The sequence below is a fragment of the Eleginops maclovinus genome, chromosome 23 (genome assembly GCF_036324505.1).
Source record: "Eleginops maclovinus isolate JMC-PN-2008 ecotype Puerto Natales chromosome 23, JC_Emac_rtc_rv5, whole genome shotgun sequence".
Lineage (NCBI taxonomy): Eukaryota > Metazoa > Chordata > Actinopteri > Perciformes > Eleginopidae > Eleginops > Eleginops maclovinus.
Genome location: NC_086371.1, coordinates 13,962,814 through 13,984,385, shown reverse-complemented (window position 1 = coordinate 13,984,385; position 21,572 = coordinate 13,962,814). Strand labels below are relative to the sequence as shown.

Sequence of the window (21,572 nt, the reverse complement as noted above, 5' to 3'; positions counted from 1 at the left end):
ACGAAAAAGATATCGTCTGAAGTGATTTTAACCCGCAAACAACAACGGGGCCCTTTGTAACAATGCAGGCTTGCGGAAGGTACGTGCTGCTCCTTATTTTTGTTTGTTTCATTCGTAACATATCGACTTCAGTGACTCATTATTCAATACCCGAGGAAATGAAAGAAGGTTCAGTTGTAGCTAACCTTGCTACCGATCTCAGCCTGGATGTAAAGACACTGAGTCAGAGGAAGATGCGTCTTGACATTATCGCAAATAAGAAATATCTGGATGTGAACAAAGAGACTGGAGAACTGTATATTGTTGAGAAGATTGACAGGGAAAATATTTGCCCTACAAAGTCATCAGCGTCTTGTTATCTCAAACTGGAAGTAATACTAGAAAACCCTGTTCGAATTTTTAATATAGAGGTAGAAATTTTGGATATGAACGACAACGCCCCTCAATTTCGGAGAGACGTCATACATTTAGATATATCTGAAGCAACGCCGAAAGGTGAGAGATTCTCTCTCAGCAATGCAGTCGATCCTGACGTTGGAAGCAATTCAGTAAAAACATACCATCTGAGTGAAAGTGAACATTTTAATATTGAAGTTCAGACAGGAAGAGATGGGTCGAAATTTGCCGAATTAATCTTAACAAAGACTTTAGATCGAGAGCAGCAGGCTGTGCATAATTTAATTCTCACAGCTGTAGATGGAGGCACACCTGCACGTTCTGGCACTGCAAGTGTTATTGTTCGTGTTTTAGACACTAATGACAACACACCTACATTTGACCAAAAAAGTTATAGTATTAAAATAATGGAAAACTCTCCTATTGGGAGTCTTGTTGTTAATCTTAATGCAACAGACCTAGATGAGGGGTCAAATTCAGAAATAACATACTCCTTCAGTTTATATACATCTGAGAAAACGCAGGAAACATTTAATCTGAATCCTTCCACTGGTGAAATTACTGTCAAAGGAATGTTAAATTATGAGGAGTTCAGGATTTATGATATGGAAGTCATTGCAACAGATAAAGGAGTCAATAGTTTATCAGGACAATGCACTGTCAAAATTGTTGTTGAAGACATGAATGATAACCACCCAGAAATATCTATTAAATCATTTCAGAGTCCAGTCAATGAAAACATAGAAATGGACACAGTGATAGCAGTGGTGAGTGTCAGTGATAAAGACTCAGGTGACAATGGAGTAGTTGATCTTCATATTCCAGATAACATGCCTTTCAAACTGAGGGAGTCCTCTGGTAACTATTATGAATTAGTGGTGTCAGAGCCATTAGACCGAGAGAAGGTCCCTGAATATGACATCACTTTCACTGTGACAGACAGGGGCTCTCCTCCTTTATCTGACAATGAAACTATGACGTTAGAGGTGCTGGATGTTAATGACAATGTGCCACAGTTCCCTCATTCATTTTATACTATACGTGTAGAGGAGAATAACGCTCCTGGAGCCCTGCTCAGTTCCCTCACTGCGTTTGACCCTGACCTCCATGAAAACCAGTACCTAGTTTATTTCATCCTAGAGAGGGAGATAGCCAACACCTCTATGTCCATGCTGTTCTCCATCAACCCAGAGAATGGGAATCTTTACGCACTAAAAACGTTTGACTATGAGATCGAGAAGGAGTTTCTCTTCCACATCGAGGCCAGAGACTCTGGCTCTCCTCCTCTCAGCAGTAACGTGACGGTGCACATCATCATTGTGGACCAGAACGACAACGCTCCGGTTATTGTCTCTCCGTGGCGTGCACAGGGCTCGGTGGTGGAGGAAAAGATCCCCAGATCCACAGATAAAGGCTCTCTGGTTTCGAAAGTGATAGCCTTAGACACAGACTCGGTGCACAACTCCCGGATCACCTACCAGTTTCTGCAGGTGACTGACGCCACCTTGTTCAGTCTGGACCAATACAATGGAGAGATCCGGACCATGAGGATGTTCAGCTACAGAGACCCGCGCCACCAGAGACTGGTTGTTGTTGCCAAGGACAACGGGGAGCCTGCCCTCTCTGCTACAGTCACTATCAAGCTGTCCACAGTGGAGACTGCTGTGAAGGCCTACTCTGACATGACCGAGGTGCCTCTAGAATATGACATCTTCTCAGACCTCAACCTGTACCTGGTCATCGGTCTGGGCTCTGTGTCATTTCTCCTGCTGATCACCATATTGGTCACCATCGTAATCAAGTGTCAGAAGCCTAAACCCAGCAAAGCGGCTCCTCCCTGCAGGAACAGTGTGATCAGTGAGAGGAACTCCACCATCGCAGACTCCACTCTGGTTTCCAACGATGCCTACTGGTACAGTCTGTTTCTAGCAGAGACCAGGAAAGGAAAGATGGTGGTCAGACAGCCTGTGCCAAAGGGCTCCAGATACATCGTGTCCAGTTTACCACGAGGAACAGGACTCACAGACACTAGTGGCTCAGCAGCCTCCACTCTGCAGGTGAGAGTCTAATGTACACATGCACTTCATGTGTTTTTTTGTTTATTTTGTATAAATAATAGATGACATTTAATTGCCCACCTACTTTGAGATGAAAAAAACCTTTAATAGTGAAAAATGTACTTTAAACAATGTCTTATAAAAAACGACTTTAAATCCAGATACAACATATACAAAACTATTCATTTTTTAGTGCAGCTAATGGTGAGCACAAAGGCTTTAAAAAACAAAAGGTGGCGCTGCTTTACCAATAAAAACTGCACATGAACGCCACGACAGTGAATCGCAGTCAGCAGGGCAGATCGTGAAACAAGCGGACAGCTCCGCGGTACTCAACCTCTACTCCGAAAAAGCGTTTTTCCTTTTTTTGCAAAAAAGAAAAATAGGAATTACCACTGCATAATTATGTTTGTGATGGATGCCATTACAGAAAAATTCAACATAGCTGGAAACGAAAAAGATATCGTCTGAAGTGATTTTAACCCGCAAACAACAACGGGGCCCTTTGTAACAATGCAGGCTTGCGGAAGGTACGTGCTGCTCCTTATTTTTGTTTGTTTCATTCGTAACATATCGACTTCAGTGACTCATTATTCAATACCTGAGGAAATGAAAGAAGGTTCAGTTGTAGCTAACCTTGCTACCGATCTCAGCCTGGATGTAAAGACACTGAGTCAGAGGAAGATGCGTCTTGACATTATCGCAAATAAGAAATATCTGGATGTGAACAAAGAGACTGGAGAACTGTATATTGTTGAGAAGATTGACAGGGAAAATATTTGCCCTACCAAGTCATCAGCGTCTTGCTATCTAAGACTGGAGGTTATACTAGAAAATCCACTACGAATATTTAACATAGAAGTAGAAATTTTGGATATGAACGACAACGCCCCTCAGTTTCGAAGAGATGCCATACATTTAGATATATCTGAAGCAACGCCAAAAGGTGAGAGATTCTCTCTCAGCAATGCAGTTGATCCTGACGTTGGAAGTAATTCGGTGAAAACATACCATCTGAGTGAAAGTGAACATTTTAGTATTGAACTTCAGACCGGCAGGGAGGGGTCAAAATTTGCCGAATTAATCTTAACAAAGAGTTTAGATCGAGAGCAGCAGGCTGTGCATAATTTAATTCTCACAGCTGTAGATGGAGGCACACCTGCACGTTCGGGCACTGCAAGTGTTATTGTGCATGTTTCAGACCTAAACGACAACACACCTACTTTTGAGAAAGCTACTTATGACATCAAAATAATGGAGAATTCACCTATTGGAAGCATGGTTGTTTATCTCAATGCAACAGACCTTGATGAGGGGTCAAATTCTGATATAACATACTCCTACAGTTTATATACATCTGAGAAAACGCAGGAAACATTTAATCTGAATCCTTCCACTGGTGAAATTACTGTCAAAGGAATGTTAAATTATGAAGATTTCAGGATTTATGATATGGAAGTTATTGCAACAGACAAAGGAGTCAATAGTTTAACAGGACAATGCACTGTCAACATTATAGTTGAGGACATGAATGATAACCACCCAGAAATATCTATTAAATCATTTCAGAATCCAGTCAATGAAAACATAGAATTGGACACAGTGATAGCAGTGGTGAGTGTCAGTGATAAAGACTCAGGTGACAATGGAGTGATTGATCTTCATATTCCTCATAACATTCCTTTCAAACTGAGGGAGTCCTCTGATAACTATTATGAATTAGTGGTGTCAGAGCCATTAGACCGAGAGAAGGTCCCTGAATATGACATCACTTTCACTGTGACAGACAGAGGCTCTCCTCCTTTATCTGACAATGAAACTATGACATTAGAGCTGCTGGATGTTAATGACAATGTGCCACAATTCCCTCAGTCATTTTTTACTATACGTGTAGAGGAGAATAACGCTCCGGGAGCCCTGCTCAGTTCCCTCTCTGCGTTTGACCCTGACCTCCATGAAAACCAGTACCTAGTTTATTTCATCCTAGAGAGGGAGATAGCCAACACCTCCATGTCCATGCTGTTCTCCATCAACCCAGAGAACGGGAATCTTTACGCACTAAAAACTTTTGACTATGAGATCGAGAAGGAGTTTCTCTTCCACGTCGAGGCCAGAGACTCGGGCTCTCCTCCTCTCAGCAGTAACGTGACGGTGCACATCATCATTGTGGACCAGAACGACAACGCTCCTGTTATCGTCTCTCCGTGGCGCGCACAGGGCTCGGTGGTGGAGGAAAAGATCCCCAGATCCACCGATAAAGGCTCTCTGGTTTCTAAAGTGATAGCCTTGGACACAGACTCGGTGCACAACTCCCGGATCACCTACCAGTTTCTGCAGGTGACTGACGCCACCTTGTTCAGTCTGGACCAATACAATGGGGACATCCGGACCATGAGGATGTTCAGCTACAGAGACCCGCGCCACCAGAGACTGGTTGTTGTCGCCAAGGACAATGGAGAGCCTGCCCTCTCTGCTACAGTCACCATCAAGCTGTCCACAGTGGAGACTGCCGTGAAGGCCTACTCTGACATGACCGAGGTGCCTCTAGAGTATGACATCTTCTCAGACCTAAACCTGTACCTGGTCATCGGTCTTGGCGCGGTTTCATTTCTCCTGCTGATCACCATATTGGTCACCATCGTAATCAAGTGTCAGAAACCCAAGCACAGCAAAGCGGCTCCTCCCTGCAGGAACAGTGTGATCAGCGAGAGGAACTCCACCATCGCAGACTCCACTCTGGTTTCCAACGATGCCTACTGGTACAGTCTGTTTTTAGCAGAGACCAGGAAAGGAAAGATGGTGGTCAGACAGCCTGTGCCTAAGGGCTCCAGATACATTGTGTCCAGTATACCACGAGGCACAGGACTCACAGACACTAGTGACTCAGCAGCCTCCACCCTACAGGTATGGGAAAACCTCAATTAAACATATTTTCTGATCATTTCTATCAAACAAGCTATACAAAAGATTTTAATTTGGTCTTTTTTTGCAAACTATATGCGTTTATTGCCCACATATAGCTAAACTCTTTTTAAAAAAAAAGAGAACAGACCTTGGTAACCGTGACTGGGGTTATCTATTAACTTACAAATGCCACTTCCTGCTAAGGGGCAGGAAGAACCCGTGGACACTCAATTAAAGGTGATATTGTGAAACGATTTTAAGGCGTCCCTTAACAGGTACAATTAGGACAGAGGCATGAATTCCCAAAATATAATGCACATTTATTTAACAAATATGTGACTGTGGCGAGGTAGTGTGGTTAAATTGAAATTATAATAAAGTGGGACGGAGGACCGACAACGCCACCTGGGGACTAGCACCCCAGGATATAAACATAAAAAGAGTAGGACACAGGTACAGGACTGAGGGGCAGAGACGTGTTTCAGAATAAAGTAACTTTTATTAACTGTAAATCAAAAGGAAACTCAGGAAAACGGTGCTGGAAGACAAAATAATGGGTTATAAAAACAACAAGAATTACTCAGTTTATAAATGATCTTTATTATATAATGAGATTAAAATTATGATCTAAAATGTAACATTTAAAAGTCTATACAAAAAAAAGAAACTAAATTTAAAGTGAGCCGAGGCCAGTTAATGGGGTGGCAGGCTACTTGTCGTGACACTAGGGTGCAACCAAATACTCACCAGGTGCAGCCACAGCAAATCGCAAACAGGTCACTCACTCGGGTACCCCGGCGATCTTCACCACAATAAATAGTGAGGGTTACTAGCCCCCCCCAATGAGCGGCACTCAGCTTTACCAACGGAAAAAAGAAACAACTGAAAACAAGGTTAAACAAACAAAGGGGAACCCCAGTTGGCTACACAAAAACTAAACTATAAAGAGAAAGGCAAAACAAGCTAACCCAATCCATATAAACAAAACAAGCAAAAATGCTAAATAAACAATATGAACTAAATCAAAACAGTATAAACCAGTCAGCACCCCACTACATAAACACATAAACACAGGTAACATTTGTCAGCTGTAAAGGGGTAAAAAAAAGGCAAATATAATTCACAATGATTACATAAGTTACCATCCTCAGTTGGGACGGTCTGGTCCGCTGGGTCACAGTGCCTGCTAACCGTGAAGGAAAAAAAAAAAGCCAGTAATATTCAAACCAGCACTATAGAAAATAATAAAAGTGAGATATTTTGCATGCATACCCTTGTAAAATGTCACACCGTGAAGTCCCTACTGAAAGCAGACAACTTTCCACCTGGGTCCAGGCCTGCGCCGCCGAGCAGGAGCACCAACTAAGACACAGATGTAAAATAATTATGTTGCCCTAAGCTAAAAGGGAGACAATTGACAGAAATATAAATTAAAACAAATAATTTAATTAAATTTAAAAAACACACTATAGGCCTAGACAGTGGCTGGCCTGGTCTTTTATGAAAAAGAAACAAATACAACACATCAGTTGCCAGCATCACTCACCGACTCACGTAACAATGCAAATAGTTAAAACAAGGCATACTTCCACAGAGTTATTTTCACACAGCTCTATCCTGCCGGGGAAATGGTCAGTTAGTATCACGGGTTGCTGGGCCTAAATACAACTTCTTTTAAAACACCATTTAAAAGCACATTACTCGCAACATACGTCTAATTCTTTGACTGTACAACTATTATTCCTACCTTAGTGAGGGGGAGACGACCAATAACCGTGCAGCCAAGTGAGAGGCTATCTTGAATTGACCGCAAACTTTTATTATTTCCTATTTACTGGTCACCGGTCATGTGATGCATCAGGTGACAATGACGTCAGTTTCCCACAATACATTTTTATTCTTTTTTCATAGTTGTTTATAAAAACATGTCCACCTTCTTCGTAGTGATGGTGGAAGGCTCCTCCAGATATAATTGAAATATTGATAGAATTATGTGATTCTTGTAACATGAGATATTTGCAATGTTAGCCCATCCTTGCACATTGTTCTTAGGTTAGGATCAAGATGGACAGGCAACATAATTAAAATGGTTTTTGCTGCATGTGGAAGCATGACATAAACAACACACTAATTTACAAATGACATTTAAACAAATTTAAAAAAGACTAAACAACAGTGCATGAGCATTTCTAAACACATTAGAATTGGCGTGTAAGTGTGTGTAACATGAAGGCAAGGACAGTGGCATCATATAAAGGCACGGACTGTTTATTGTGTTTTATTAATGTAATTAAACCTGTATATAAAACAGTTCAACTGGAAAAAGCCAAACTGTAGTTAATGGCCACACAATCCAAGAAGAATAACGTTTAAAACACGAATTAAACACTTGCAAAATATTTTTTCACACGTTTTCAATTACTATTTGATTAGCAATTCATGACTGTCAACGACATGTTGACATTACAGAATGTTTCAGAGGTGTGAAACTTCAGGAAGGACTATTCATGTCGCTGCTCTCCACAAAAAAAAATACATCATTGACGTGGACGTCCTTGATGATATCATCGTTTTCACGATAGTTCATTGGAGGATTGGCAGGAAGACATATTTCACAAAAATCTCTGCCAATACCAGCAGCATTAAGAAACACTTTTTTCTTGAGGACCAGCATTTACTTTCATTAGGAGAAAAGACAACGGATATATCTTTGAAGGTTTATACGGATTATGTTCGATGGCTCGTCAAATTCATCAGTGTTCTTGGATAGGGTACGTTTTTGTATTTCTCTTTATTTCTGCCATGATGCACACGGTGTCCACCGTCACCCATTATTCTGTTCCCGAAGAAATGGAAGAAGGCTCAGTGGTTGCAAATTTAGCGACTGATCTGGGATTAGACGTGAAGACTCTGAATAAACGAAAAATGCGAGTAGATGTCGTAGGCAATAAAAAGTATATCGATATCAACAAAGACACAGGAGAGCTGTTCATGCAGGAAAGGATCGACAGAGAATTGTTATGCCCCTTGAAAAACTACAACCTGCTTTCTCAGATTAGACGCTACGATTGAAAACCCGATACGAATGTTCAACATTGAGGTGGAAATCACGGACATCAACGACAACGCTCCTCATTTTCGACGGGGAACGATGCATTTGGACATATCTGAATCAAGCCCTGTTGGAGAGAGATTCTCATTGAACAACGCTGCAGACCCAGATGTTGGAACAAATTCTGTGAACAATTACCATCTGAGCTCAAGTGAACACTTCTCCATCGAAATTCAGACCGGGAGAGACGGGACAAAATTTGCTGATTTGATTTTAAAAAAAACATTAGATAGAGAGCAGCAGGCTGTTCATAATCTAATTCTCACTGCTGTGGACGGTGGCGTGCCCACGCGTACAGGTACAGCCAGCATCATTGTTCGTGTGCTTGATGTCAACGACAACGCCCCGTCATTTGATAAAGACAAATACATCATAGATGTGATGGAAAACTCCCCCATTGGCAGTCTAGTAATGAAATTAAACGCTACTGATTTAGATGAGGGGTTAAATTCTGACATTGTTTACTCATATAGTTTATATACATCAGAGAAACACAACAGCTGTTTAACTTAAATCCAGAAAATGGTGAAATCAGAGTGAAAGAGATGATCAATTATGAAGATTTTAAACTGTATGAAATGGAGGTTATTGCCAGTGATAAAGGGCCTAACTCCTTAACTGGACAGTGTAAATTGACAATAAATGTGACGGATATGAATGACAATCATCCAGAAATATCCATCAAATCTTTTCAAAGTCCAATAAAAGAAAACATAGAATTAGACACAGTGATAGCAGTGGTGAGTGTCAGTGATAAAGACTCAGGTGAAAATGGAGTAGTTGATCTTCATATTCCAGATAACATGCCTTTTAAACTGAGGGAGTCCTCTGGTAACTATTATGAATTAGTGGTGTCAGAGCCGTTAGACAGAGAGAAGGTCCCTGAATATGACATCACTTTCACTGTGACAGACAGAGGCTCTCCTCCTTTATCTGACAATGAAACTATGACATTAGAGCTGCTGGATGTTAATGACAATGTGCCACAGTTCCCTCAGTCATTTTATACTATACGTGTAGAGGAGAATAACGCTCCTGGAGCCCTGCTCAGTTCCCTCTCTGCATTCGACCCTGACCTCCATGAAAACCAGTACCTAGTGTATTTCATCCTAGAGAGGGAGATAGCCAACACCTCCATGTCCATGCTGTTCTCCATCAACCCAGAGAACGGGAATCTTTACGCACTAAAAACGTTTGACTATGAGATTGAGAAGGAATTTCTCTTCCACATCGAGGCCAGAGACTCTGGCTCTCCTCCTCTCAGCAGTAACGTGACGGTGCACATCATCATTGTGGACCAGAACGACAACGCTCCGGTTATTGTCTCTCCGTGGCGTGCACAGGGCTCGGTGGTGGAGGAAAAGATCCCCAGATCCACAGATAAAGGCTCTCTGGTTTCTAAAGTGATAGCTTTGGACACAGACTCGGTGCACAACTCCCGGATCACCTACCAGTTTCTGCAGGTGACTGACGCAACTTTGTTCAGTCTGGACCAATACAACGGAGAGATCCGGACCATGAGGATGTTCAGCTACAGAGATCCCCGTCACCAGAGACTGGTTGTTGTCGCCAAGGACAACGGTGAGCCTGCTCTCTCTGCCACAGTCACCATCAAGCTGTCCACAGTGGAGGCTGCTGTGAAGTCCTACTCTGACATGACTGAGGTGCCTCTAGAATATGACATTTTCTCAGACCTCAACCTGTACCTGGTCATCGGTCTTGGCTCTGTGTCATTTCTCCTGCTGATCACCATATTGGTCACCATCGTAATCAAGTGTCAGAAACCCAAGCACAGCAAAGCTGCTCCTCCCTGCAGGAACAGTGTGATCAGTGAGAGGAACTCCACCATCGCAGACTCCACTCTGGTCTCCAACGATGCCTACTGGTACAGTCTGTTTCTAGCAGAGACCAGGAAAGGAAAGATGGTGGTCAGACAGCCTGTGCCAAAAGGCTCCAGATACATGGTGTCCAGTATACCACGAGGCACAGGACTCACAGACACTAGTGGCTCAGCAGCCTCCACTCTGCAGGTATGGAAAACACATCTATTTAATATCTGATTCACATTTTTCCTACTGAACATGCCTCAAGGCCACTAATAAGTAACCATTGCAGTCTTTTCGTATCAGCGCTGATTTTTTTTTTTTGTCTCTTCACTTTCTTTAAATTGCACAACTAAGACTAACTCTACATTACAAGCAAATATGTAATTGGGCCCATGTTAAGTCTTTTGACCTGCTGGCATAACCCCCAAATGGCATGGAAAAAGGAAAAGGTCACAAGAGCTGAAATCTACAGCAACACTTACTGTATAGAGCAACTTTATTTTGAGACCAACCAGTTTCGGCTTGTGACCTTCATCATGGTCAGCAGCTCATTTCTACCCAAATATTGATACCATTTGTTTTGGTTTTAATAAGCAATTTCATAAATCATTAAAACTTTCTGCTTCTAAACTAAATGTTTCCTAATACTTTTGATAAATACCAAATCTGTTGTGTGTTGTGAGGGCATTTAGGGAACCAAATTGCATTTGCAATGCTTTATAACTACACACACACACACACACACACACACACACACACACACACACACACGCACACACACAACCAATTAACCATGTGAAGTATGATGAATTACAGGTGTCATATTGATAATCCTGACTAGTTATAAACTACAGATTCACTAACGGGGCTAAGAATACATTCTGACTACCTAAACACACATCAACCATCAAGTCTGACATAGGCTCATAATATGTTATAATAATTCATGCAGTGCCATCATTATACATGTTTAAGTAAAGTGTAATGCAGTTAAAATAATCAATGCTGTATCACAAGTGATAATTAGGAAGAACACCAAAATGCAGAGAATCTTAATGCATCATATGGCTGCTGAATTGTTACTGAAGTTCTCCTTGCTCTGTTTAAAATCACAATAGTAAACCATATAAAAACAAAAACAACCCCACACTTGTCTGTTTCTGGTAGAGTGGTAGAGAGTGAGTGAGTGAGTGAGTGAGTGAGTGAGTGAGTGAGTGAGTGAGTGAGTGAGTGAGTGAGTGAGTGAGTGAGTGAGTGAGTGAGTGAGTGAGTGAGTGAAAGAGCTGTGGTGCTGGTTCAAATCCTGCCTTGACCACCACCGAGTCAGCATGACGTTGTATCCTTGGGCAAGACACTTCCCCCCAAATTGCTACTGTGTGTATTGTCCTTTGAGCACTTGGAAAATCGCTAAATAAATGCATTGTTATTAAGAGAGAGAGTGAGGGGCTGTAATGGGTTAGTTATTAAAATTATGTCATTTAGTTTTTGATGATTAGTAACAACACAGCAACTTAGTGTTTTCACCCTGTAGTGTAAATTAAACTTGACAAAATGTATTTTGTCTTTTTCTTACGTCTAATATATCTAATACATTTTATACCATAAGGTTCAATTCCCAAAGCATGCTGAATTTCTATGTGATTCTCTGCATTTTGGTGCCTTCAATTATAATTGTTAGGGAATATTTTGTGTAAGCTTGTAACCTTTCGGTCAGGCCTGTGACCTCTTCACACACGTGACCATTGGTCTCCTCACAGCTGCTTTTGTACTGCTTGCTTTCAAGTTAGCCAGTTGTGTCCTTCCTGTCTGTCCTCCTCTGGCATAGCGGCCTTGCAGGTGCTGTGATCTTCATTAAGGAGGGGCAGCCTGGGCTTTCACAGCCTTGTTCCCACAGAGGGTACACTCTCACGCCTGTGCTTGGATTGGTTTTATTGTTGGGGCTGAGCCCAGATGCTTCGTCAGACACCTTATGTGTGACCGGGATGTCAGGTTAAGTTTTGACGTATTATCCTAGATTGTTTAGTCTGCTGCTCTGAGAATGTTTCTTACCCATTTGGAACTAGTTAAAACCTCTTTCTATTCCTGAGAACTTCAGAATTGGATTGGCAACCGCTGTGGCAACTCATGTCTACAGTAAATGTCTTGTCAATTCTCCGACCGTAACTCCGAATACACCAACAGTGTTTTGGCATCATGTTCCTGTTCTCCAGCGTCTCTCTAAGTTTCATCTCCATTGCTTCAGAAGTTTCCACCACAATAACGATGCATACAGCAGGGGGTGGAATGTAACTAAGGATATTTCTTCAAGTACTTTACTTAAGTTAAAGTTACTTGTACTTTCCTTGAGCATTTTTATTTTATGCTCCTTTATATTTTTAGACCAGTACATTTTGTAAGCAAATGTTGTCCTCTTTACTCCATTACATTTAGTGTACACATCTAGTTACTACTTACTCTGCTGATTGAGATGATAAAATATACAAAATATAAATCATCTTATACATTATCATATACTATTAAAGCGTTAGCTACCCAGTAGTATATTAAGTATTCAAATAAACCCCACCTTTACCAAGTGCAACATTGTAGTGATGAACACATTAATGCATCAATAAATATAATACAATGATTTAAAATAACTAGTGCTTTAATAAGTCATTCTGCATAATGAAAACTTTTACTTTTGGTACATAATGTTTATTTTGATGCTCATACTTTTGTACTTTTACATATGCACACTTTTAAATGCAAGACTTTAAGTAATAAATTATTTTTTGTGCAATGTAGTATTGCTACTGGTCCTTAAGCAAATAACCTGAATACTTCTTCCACCTCTGCATGCGGCATACATTCTTCAAATGATCTTTAAATACAGTGTTATTTTATTTTACAATGTCAGCATAGATATGTCTGCATACATTAGTTTTTGTGAGGACACATTCAGGTACATGTGGGGCACACAGTTATTGTATTAAATAAAAGTAACAGTCATTAGCAATTATTGTAACACATTTAACGAAAAACGAAGGTAAAACCTGTATTAAGTTATCCAAATATAGAATAAACGAAAACGTATAGTTGTTGTTTTTAGAATCCCATCACCCACCCAGGGAATACACGTTTAGAACTCAAAAAGTAATACTTCAGCAGAATAACTTTTGCAACTTCTACAACATTAAGAAATATCCACTTGAACTTTTACATTTAACGCAAGGTAAAACTGTTTGTTTTTGAAAAGTTCTCACACAAGACTATTCTTGTCGCTGCTCTCCACAAAAACAAATTCGCTGATGAGGTCATAGTTCTCTCGATAGTTTATTGGAGGAGGGACAGTCAGACATTTTATTACGAGGTCGTCACTCGAGGAATGGGCGTAAGATTTTTTTTTTAAGAACGTCGTTTCGTTTTTTCGTTGAACGAGAGGACGGTTTATCTAGGTTTCAACATATTTCAAGTTAATAATACGGAATCTGAAATATGGAGCATCAAATCCGAAAGTTATTTGGGACAGGGCACGTTGGGGTTTTTCTCTTCATTTCCGCCATGATTAACACGGTGTCTACCGTCACCCATTATTCTGTTCCCGAAGAAATGGAAGAAGGTTCAGTCGTTTCTAATCTAGCATCTGATCTGGGACTAGACGTGAAGACTCTGAAGGGAAGGAAAATGCGAGTAGATGTTGTAGGAAATAAAAAATATATCGACATCAACAAAGACACTGGAGAGCTGTTCATCCTGGAAAGGATCGACAGAGAGTTGTTATGCCCCCTGAAGACATATACATCATGCTTTCTTAAATTGGATGCTACGATTGAAAACCCGATACGAATGTTTAACATTGAGGTGGAAATCACGGACATCAACGACAACGCTCCTCATTTTCGACGGGGAACGATGCATTTGGACATATCTGAATCAAGCCCTGTTGGAGAGAGATTCTCATTGAACAACGCTGCAGACCCAGATGTTGGAACAAATTCTGTGAACAATTACCATCTGAGCTCAAGTGAACATTTTGCACTCGAAATTCAGACCGGGAGAGACGGGACAAAATTTGCTGATTTGGTTTTGAAAAAAACATTAGATAGAGAGCAGCAGGCTGTTCATAATCTAATTCTCACTGCTGTGGACGGTGGCGTGCCCACGCGTACAGGTACAGCCAGCATCATTGTTCGCGTGCTTGATGTAAACGACAACGCCCCGTCATTTCATAAAGACAAATACATCATAGATGTGATGGAAAACTCCCCCATTGGCAGTCTAGTAATGAAATTAAACGCTACTGATTTAGATGAGGGGTTAAATTCTGACATTGTTTACTCATATAGTTTATATACATCAGAGAGAACACAACAGGTGTTTAACTTAAATCCAGAAAATGGTGAAATCAGAGTGAAAGAGATGATCAATTATGAAGATTTTAAACTGTATGAAATGGAGATTATTGCCAGTGATAAAGGGCCTAACTCCTTAACTGGACAGTGTAAATTGACAATAAATGTGACGGATATGAATGACAATCATCCAGAAATATCCATCAAATCTTTTCAAAGTCCAATAAAAGAAAACATAGAATTAGACACAGTGATAGCAGTGGTGAGTGTCAATGATAAAGACTCAGGTGACAATGGAGTAGTTGATCTTCATATTCCTTATAACATGCCTTTTAAACTGAGGGAGTCCTCTGGTAACTATTATGAATTAGTGGTGTCAGAGCCATTAGACAGAGAGAAGGTCCCTGAATATGACATCACTTTCACTGTGACAGACAGAGGCTCTCCTTCTTTATCTGACAATGAAACTATGACGTTAGAGCTGCTGGATGTTAATGACAATGTGCCACAGTTCCCTCAGTCATTTTATACTATACGTGTAGAGGAGAATAACGCTCCTGGAGCCCTACTCAGCTCCCTCTCTGCGTTTGACCCTGACCTCCATGAAAACCAGTACCTAGTGTATTTCATCCTAGAGAGGGAGATAGCCAACACCTCCATGTCCATGCTGTTCTCCATCAACCCAGAGAATGGAAATCTTTACGCACTAAAAACGTTTGACTATGAGATTGAGAAGGAATTTCTCTTCCACATCGAGGCCAGAGACTCTGGCTCTCCTCCTCTCAGCAGTAACGTGACGGTGCACATCATCATTGTGGACCAGAACGACAACGCTCCGGTTATTGTCTCTCCGTGGCGTGCACAGGGCTCGGTGGTGGAGGAAAAGATCCCCAGATCCACCGATAAAGGCTCTCTGGTTTCTAAAGTGATAGCCTTGGACACAGACTCGGTGCACAACTCCCGGATCACCTACCAGTTTCTGCAGGTGACTGACGCCACCTTGTTCAGTCTGGACCAATACAACGGAGAGATCCGGACCATGAGGATGTTTAGCTACAGAGACCCGCGCCACCAGAGACTGGTTGTTGTGGCCAAGGACAATGGGGAGCCTGCCCTCTCTGCTACAGTCACCATCAAGCTGTCCACAGTGGAGGCTGCTGTGAAGTCCTACTCTGATATGACTGAGGTGCCTCTAGAATATGACATTTTCTCAGACCTAAACCTGTACCTGGTCATCGGTCTTGGCTCGGTGTCATTTCTCCTGCTGATCACCATATTGGTCACCATCGTAATCAAGTGTCAGAAACCCAAGCACAGCAAAGCTGCTCCTCCCTGCAGGAACAGTGTGATCAGCGAGAGGAACTCCACCATCGCAGACTCCACTCTGGTCTCTAACGATGCCTACTGGTACAGTCTGTTTCTAGCAGAGACCAGGAAAGGAAAGATGGTGGTCAGACAGCCTGTGCCAAAGGGCTCCAGATACATGGTGTCCAGTATACCACGAGGCACAGGACTCACAGACACTAGTGACTCAGCAGCCTCCACTCTGCAGGTACAGATCACTCTGATCGTAATTTAACTAAATCCTTCAAATATTGGCCTTCCTTTAACAAAGGATACAAGCTTGCAATATAGAACCATACAATGTTATTCTCCTGTCCTTCACTTGTGTGTGTGTTTTGGCTTGAATCTTATTCACGTAAAAACTATTCAACACTAAATACTGTAACAACAAAGTTCAACATCACTAAATCTCTGAGTCATACAGTAAATATTCTCTTAATATTCATTTTTTTATTTAACTTAAAATGAACCTAAAATAAATAATCTCCCTATGTCACTTACAACATTGCTCAAGGGGAAAAGCCATAGATGTGCTGATCATGTGATAGAAATCTATCAGAATATGACCAACTAACCTGAAGAAAAAATGTAACATGCCTGGTTACACCTCTGCTTTTTGAAATATCCTGCAGCTTTTTGTACTTAAAGTGATGCGTAAGTTTTTCAGTTGTTATTGCTTCAGAGTCATTTCTGGTTGACTTTGATTTGTGGTATATATCAGTGTAATGGTTTGGTCATCATTGTTTTATTCACTGCAAATTAGAACATAATTAATCTAAATCACAAAAGAAATCTTATTCACAAAGAGCATGTATAACACTTTTCAAACAAGGATCTTGCGAGTAAAGCTTCTTTCAATTTATGTTCTGGTTATTTTCATGTACGTTTAAAAAAATAGGTTATTTTCAGTTATTTATAACCAATCAAATTTAACAAAATGCGCGATACAGCTTTCTCTGTTTTGAAAAAAATGTGTGATGCATTTCAGCCTAACATTTTGTGCTCTAACCATTTTCCCCCAAGCATCAATGTAATTTTAATTATTCAATGTTCTATCTATCTATCTATCTATCTATCTATCTATCTATCTATCTATCTATCTATCTATCTATCTATCTATCTATCTATCTATCTATCTATCTATCTATCTATCTATCTATCTATCTATCTATCTATCTATCTATCTATGGTGGTAAGTATGCCGCTGTTATAGCTTAATGTTAAACTGTTCAACCCACTTTTATAGAACGGATTCTGCAGAATCAGTTATTAAGGGTCACACTAACTATGCTTAGTCTGTGGTATTTTCAAACATTATTTTAAATTTGTATTCATACTTCTTTGACTCCAACCCTGTGATCATAAGATACATACACCAGTAATCTTTTCTTGTGTTTGCAATGACCTGACCATTGAACTGCTTGTTTCTTTTCTCCTCACTCTAAAGTACCCTAAATGAGGAAAGTCCACTCAGCAGCTGGAGGTATGCAGGAGTCTCACTCCCCACCCTGGATGCCCTTTAAAGAATCATGTTGGAGACCATATGGGTGTCATTGTTTTGTGAATTTGTTTATTTGTTTGTTCTCAGTTGTTCTTTTTAAAAACTGATTTTGTCTTCTTTAGTTTCTCTTGGACGGCATTTCTTTAATTGCAGAGGAACAAGTTGACATCACATGCTGCTTATCTCTGGTGTTAACCTCTTTCTGCCAAAAATGTGATAACTGATATTTATATTACAGATTCATCATCAAAGCCAACTAAAATGTATCTATACAATTTAAGTACATTCATAATAATCTATAATCTTAATGTATTTATTTCAAGTCTTACACTGAGACTGTGGTCAGTTTTGTCAACAAGCAACACTGGAGTATAGTTTTGTACAGTATTTCTGTCTTACTCATTACTTTTGTGAAGACTCAAGTAGTCAGTCGCACATTTACTTTTTTTAAACACGGAAGGACATGATCACTATGCTGCTCTGCCTGGAGGTCATTGATCCTGGTTCTAGACAATCCCTTACTTCAACTCACAATATCACAATTTACTGGCTTTTGCTTTTTTTCACAATCTGGTTTCTGCTTAGAAAATATCGCTGTCTTTAACTGATCCTGTGCATGTGAATAATAATGTGTATTCATCACCTACTGACGCATCACTGATAGATTAGGAGTAATTCCTATATGTGAATGTTTTTAGTGGGATTGTGTTGTGCTGTTGCTGTATGATGGGGTTGGTTATATTATATTTTGAGTGTTACTGACTTCACAGAACGACTCTTTGATTTTCTGTCGGCTGTAGTTTGAATTGTGACCTACTTCTTTATGCAGGAGAGGCGCAAAGTGAAAGCAGTCCCCCAGTTACCTAGCAACCACTCTCCTTCCTATAATTTTGGAGCATGGTATTCATTGATAGACCCGCCACCTCACCACACTCTGTCTCCTGCCTGAAGCCCCTGTCTGAGCGACAGACATCTTCTGCATGTGATGTTTCTGTTCGTGCTGTGTTTTGTTTCCAGAATGATCTAATTCTCTTTTCTTGTTTTCCAGGCATCCACCAGCAGCAGCAGGAGCTCCACATAAGGCCACATCCTCAGCTGTGTATTGGATAATCGCTGACACGAAAGATTCATATAGGAAAGGAGAAACCCCTGCCTGTTATGACCCCCACGTCCATCCTGCCCAGTCTGATCCTTGTTCCTCACAACATGTAGTTTTCATGCGATAACACCAAATGGACTATGGTGACTAATTAAGGAAACAGACCTCCCCCTCTCTTTCTTCAAGCACATGAAAAGCCGATCAACATTGCCTCTCTGTCCATTCAATACGCATGATTAGACTGCATGGCTTCAACCACACTCTTGAGTCCTTCATACAAACAATTTTCATTTGGAAACACTTGCAATGAAGTAGACTGTAGGAAATATTACAACTGTGGATATCTAAAGAAGCCTCAACAAGGACTGAGTGGACATAGGAATGTTGAAATGCCTTTAAGAGACTGTTTCCACTCTCTAAAATGAAACACATGTTGGATATTACAATATTAACCTCTGTGCTTTGTCTTGATCCTTAACAGCATTGATGTATTATACAAGTTAACTAAAAAGTGAAACAGCACAATTAAATATCAAAAGATAGATTTTAAAGTATGAAAAGAAAGTGGATCAGTATTTTATAGATGTGGTAGCTTTCATCAGTTTTATGTTTTGTACATGACTTTATGCTGTATATTTGAGCTAAGCCTGAATATATGAATGATATTGCTGAGAGAAAGTTAACCAGTACTACACAGATGAAAGTGAGTCCTTTAGGTATTACGTATCTATCTTTCAGTTGTTTTTGCATGGGATGATCAAAGTATGTGTTATATGATATTGACCAATGCATTTCTTTTGTAAGGCCGAACAGTTTAGTATTTTTCAAAACAAAATTGAAGATTACATTTGAACAAGAAGACAATGAAGAAGTTAAACAGTATAATAATTGGATGTATTCCGATAATTATGTGTACTCTCAGCTTAAACTTAAATATACATGGTGCTTGAATGTTGTGTTCACTTGGACTTTAAGTGCAAAATAAGAGCCTAGAGGATTGTAAAGACACTGAATCTTCAAGAATGGTTTGAATATCTTCTATAACTACTGTAAATACATCACAAACATGACCATGTACTTTCACTTTTTTATTTTTAAAGCCAAACTGTGTGGATGTTCCTGAATTTCAACCTTTTGAGATTGTGTATCAAGTTAAAAAAAACTCACTAAATGACTCAATGTTTACTTTACAATGCTGAAATACTGAATACTGGTCGTTCCCAATGAAAGCTGTGCTAATGTGTATTACTACCACTACTTTCTCTATTTAGATATATCCTAAGCCTGTATCTATACAAATGTCATTCTTTTCAATTACCAATGCTGAACTTTTGTTAAGAAAAACAGTGGACATCCTGTGCCATCAGATTTAAGTGTGTGCAAATCATTCACATGATCAGCTTTTACATAGTCCAACGGTTTAGCACATCCCAAATTGCATTATATAACGATGTTCTGTTAAAACAGGCAAACATATACAATAAGTGCTTTTGTACTGTGGACTGTTATGGTGCATTATGTAGTAACGTGTGTGATGTGAGCTTATTGTATGCTATGGTCTGTATGATCTATTAAATACTACAACAATCATAATAGTAAACTTCTGAATCTCTTGAGCGTCATCTTGAGTTCTGAAAATGAATAGGATTGATTTAGCAATATTTAATTGTTTGAAAATGTGTTATAATTCTAGTCTATGATTGATTTAGCTGATTAAGGGGATTTTTTTGTTTGATATTTGTTATCATGATTATCAATACATAGTAAAATAGTCCTTTTTTAAATGCATTTAACATATTCAGAATAACTTAGTTAGGTTTTTCAGATCAGAAGGCTCTAGTTCAGTTTTTTTTTTTCTAATTCAAGTGCACAATATGGGTAAGATGAAACAAGAGGGACAGGCAATTAAGACAGTCCATGAAAATACCTCCCTAATGTATGATGTTGGTGGAAACTGGCTCCAGCTTTGTGCTCATTCTGGACTGGCTCCCTGATCCCAGTCACTACTACCATCATCTGTGAGGACGTCACGACCATCTTTATCCTGCAAAGAAACACAATGTAAAAATATGAATGAAAAATGTGCAACCACATTATGTCTCAAATAAAGTTTTAAATACAGTTAAATAAAATGTTGCTAAATGTCCCAAGCTAAAACACAGTGTGTTGTATACGTGTTAATAAGGTTTGTAGAGAACTTGCATGTGTGTATGTCACTGTCTGAACACATGAGCTCATCTCCCCAGAGAGATGAGCTCATGTGTTCAGACAGACACAGAAACCTTCAAATTTCACCAGCAATTTTTATCACTTAAGGAACAATCATTTAAGTTGTGTCTTCTAAATAAGGCAAGAATAATGTTTTTTTTAATATGGGTTTTAGTTTAGATGCTATTATATTTTATTGGAGCAAAGTGAATTAAGAAAATGTTGAGATCAGAAAATTGTTTTGTGTCCCTTCTTATCACCACTTGACTTTGAGAGAAACATTTCACATTGGCTGTTTCTGATGCTCTGCTCCACTGACAGACTAGCAGTAGCACACTGACAATGCACCATGTGTAACAAAACACTAGAACCGCCACCAGCTGGCACTAGTAGGTTAACACATGGCACCATACATAAAACCTCAATATATTCTATGTGGATTACTATATGTCTAGAGTTCTATTTTCGCTGCCTAAGTTTGTAATACTGAGGGGGAAAAAAGGCAATTTGTGGGTGTTGATATTTGACATGGGCTGCAAATATGTGCCTTCCCCATTGCATTCAATACAGGATAATTATGAAGGCATTTTCAATAAACCCTAATGGAGGGATATGACTGTGAAGAGGAATATGTATATATATGAGAATAAACAGTGTAAGGGTGTGTGGATGCGGCTGATTTTCTTTGTCTGCAGCATTCACAGCTCCTGCCTCCCTCCCCCTCTGCTTCCCTCCTCTGAGCGCTGCTTGCTTTTAGCACCATGGACAGCAACCTGCATACTGGAGCTGCG

General features: G+C 40.0%; 3 protein-coding genes across 3 annotated transcripts; all 3 read left to right on the top strand.

The window, feature by feature from the left end:
* The first annotated feature begins 62 nt into the window (after positions 1–62).
* LOC134859317 (protocadherin alpha-C2-like) lies at positions 63–20,166 on the top strand. The gene is made up of 3 exons (XM_063875745.1): positions 63–2,453; positions 17,421–17,456; positions 18,523–20,166. Exons 1-2 carry the CDS (start codon positions 63–65, stop codon positions 17,430–17,432), a joined length of 2,403 nt encoding a protein of 800 aa, XP_063731815.1. The 3' UTR covers positions 17,433–17,456; positions 18,523–20,166.
* On the top strand, positions 3,030–8,499 carry LOC134859323 (protocadherin alpha-C2-like). The gene is made up of 2 exons (XM_063875749.1): positions 3,030–5,357; positions 8,412–8,499. The coding sequence occupies exons 1-2, from the start codon at positions 3,063–3,065 to the stop codon at positions 8,427–8,429; spliced, it is 2,313 nt and encodes a 770-aa protein (XP_063731819.1). The 5' UTR covers positions 3,030–3,062; the 3' UTR covers positions 8,430–8,499.
* Positions 5,442–20,166, top strand: LOC134859313 (protocadherin alpha-C2-like). Its single transcript, XM_063875741.1, is given in 4 exon segments — positions 5,442–8,387; positions 8,389–8,959; positions 8,962–10,499; positions 18,523–20,166. Coding segments are annotated over 4 exon segments (2,436 nt in total). The 5' UTR covers positions 5,442–8,093; the 3' UTR covers positions 18,556–20,166.
* Positions 20,167–21,572: the final 1,406 nt, after the last annotated feature.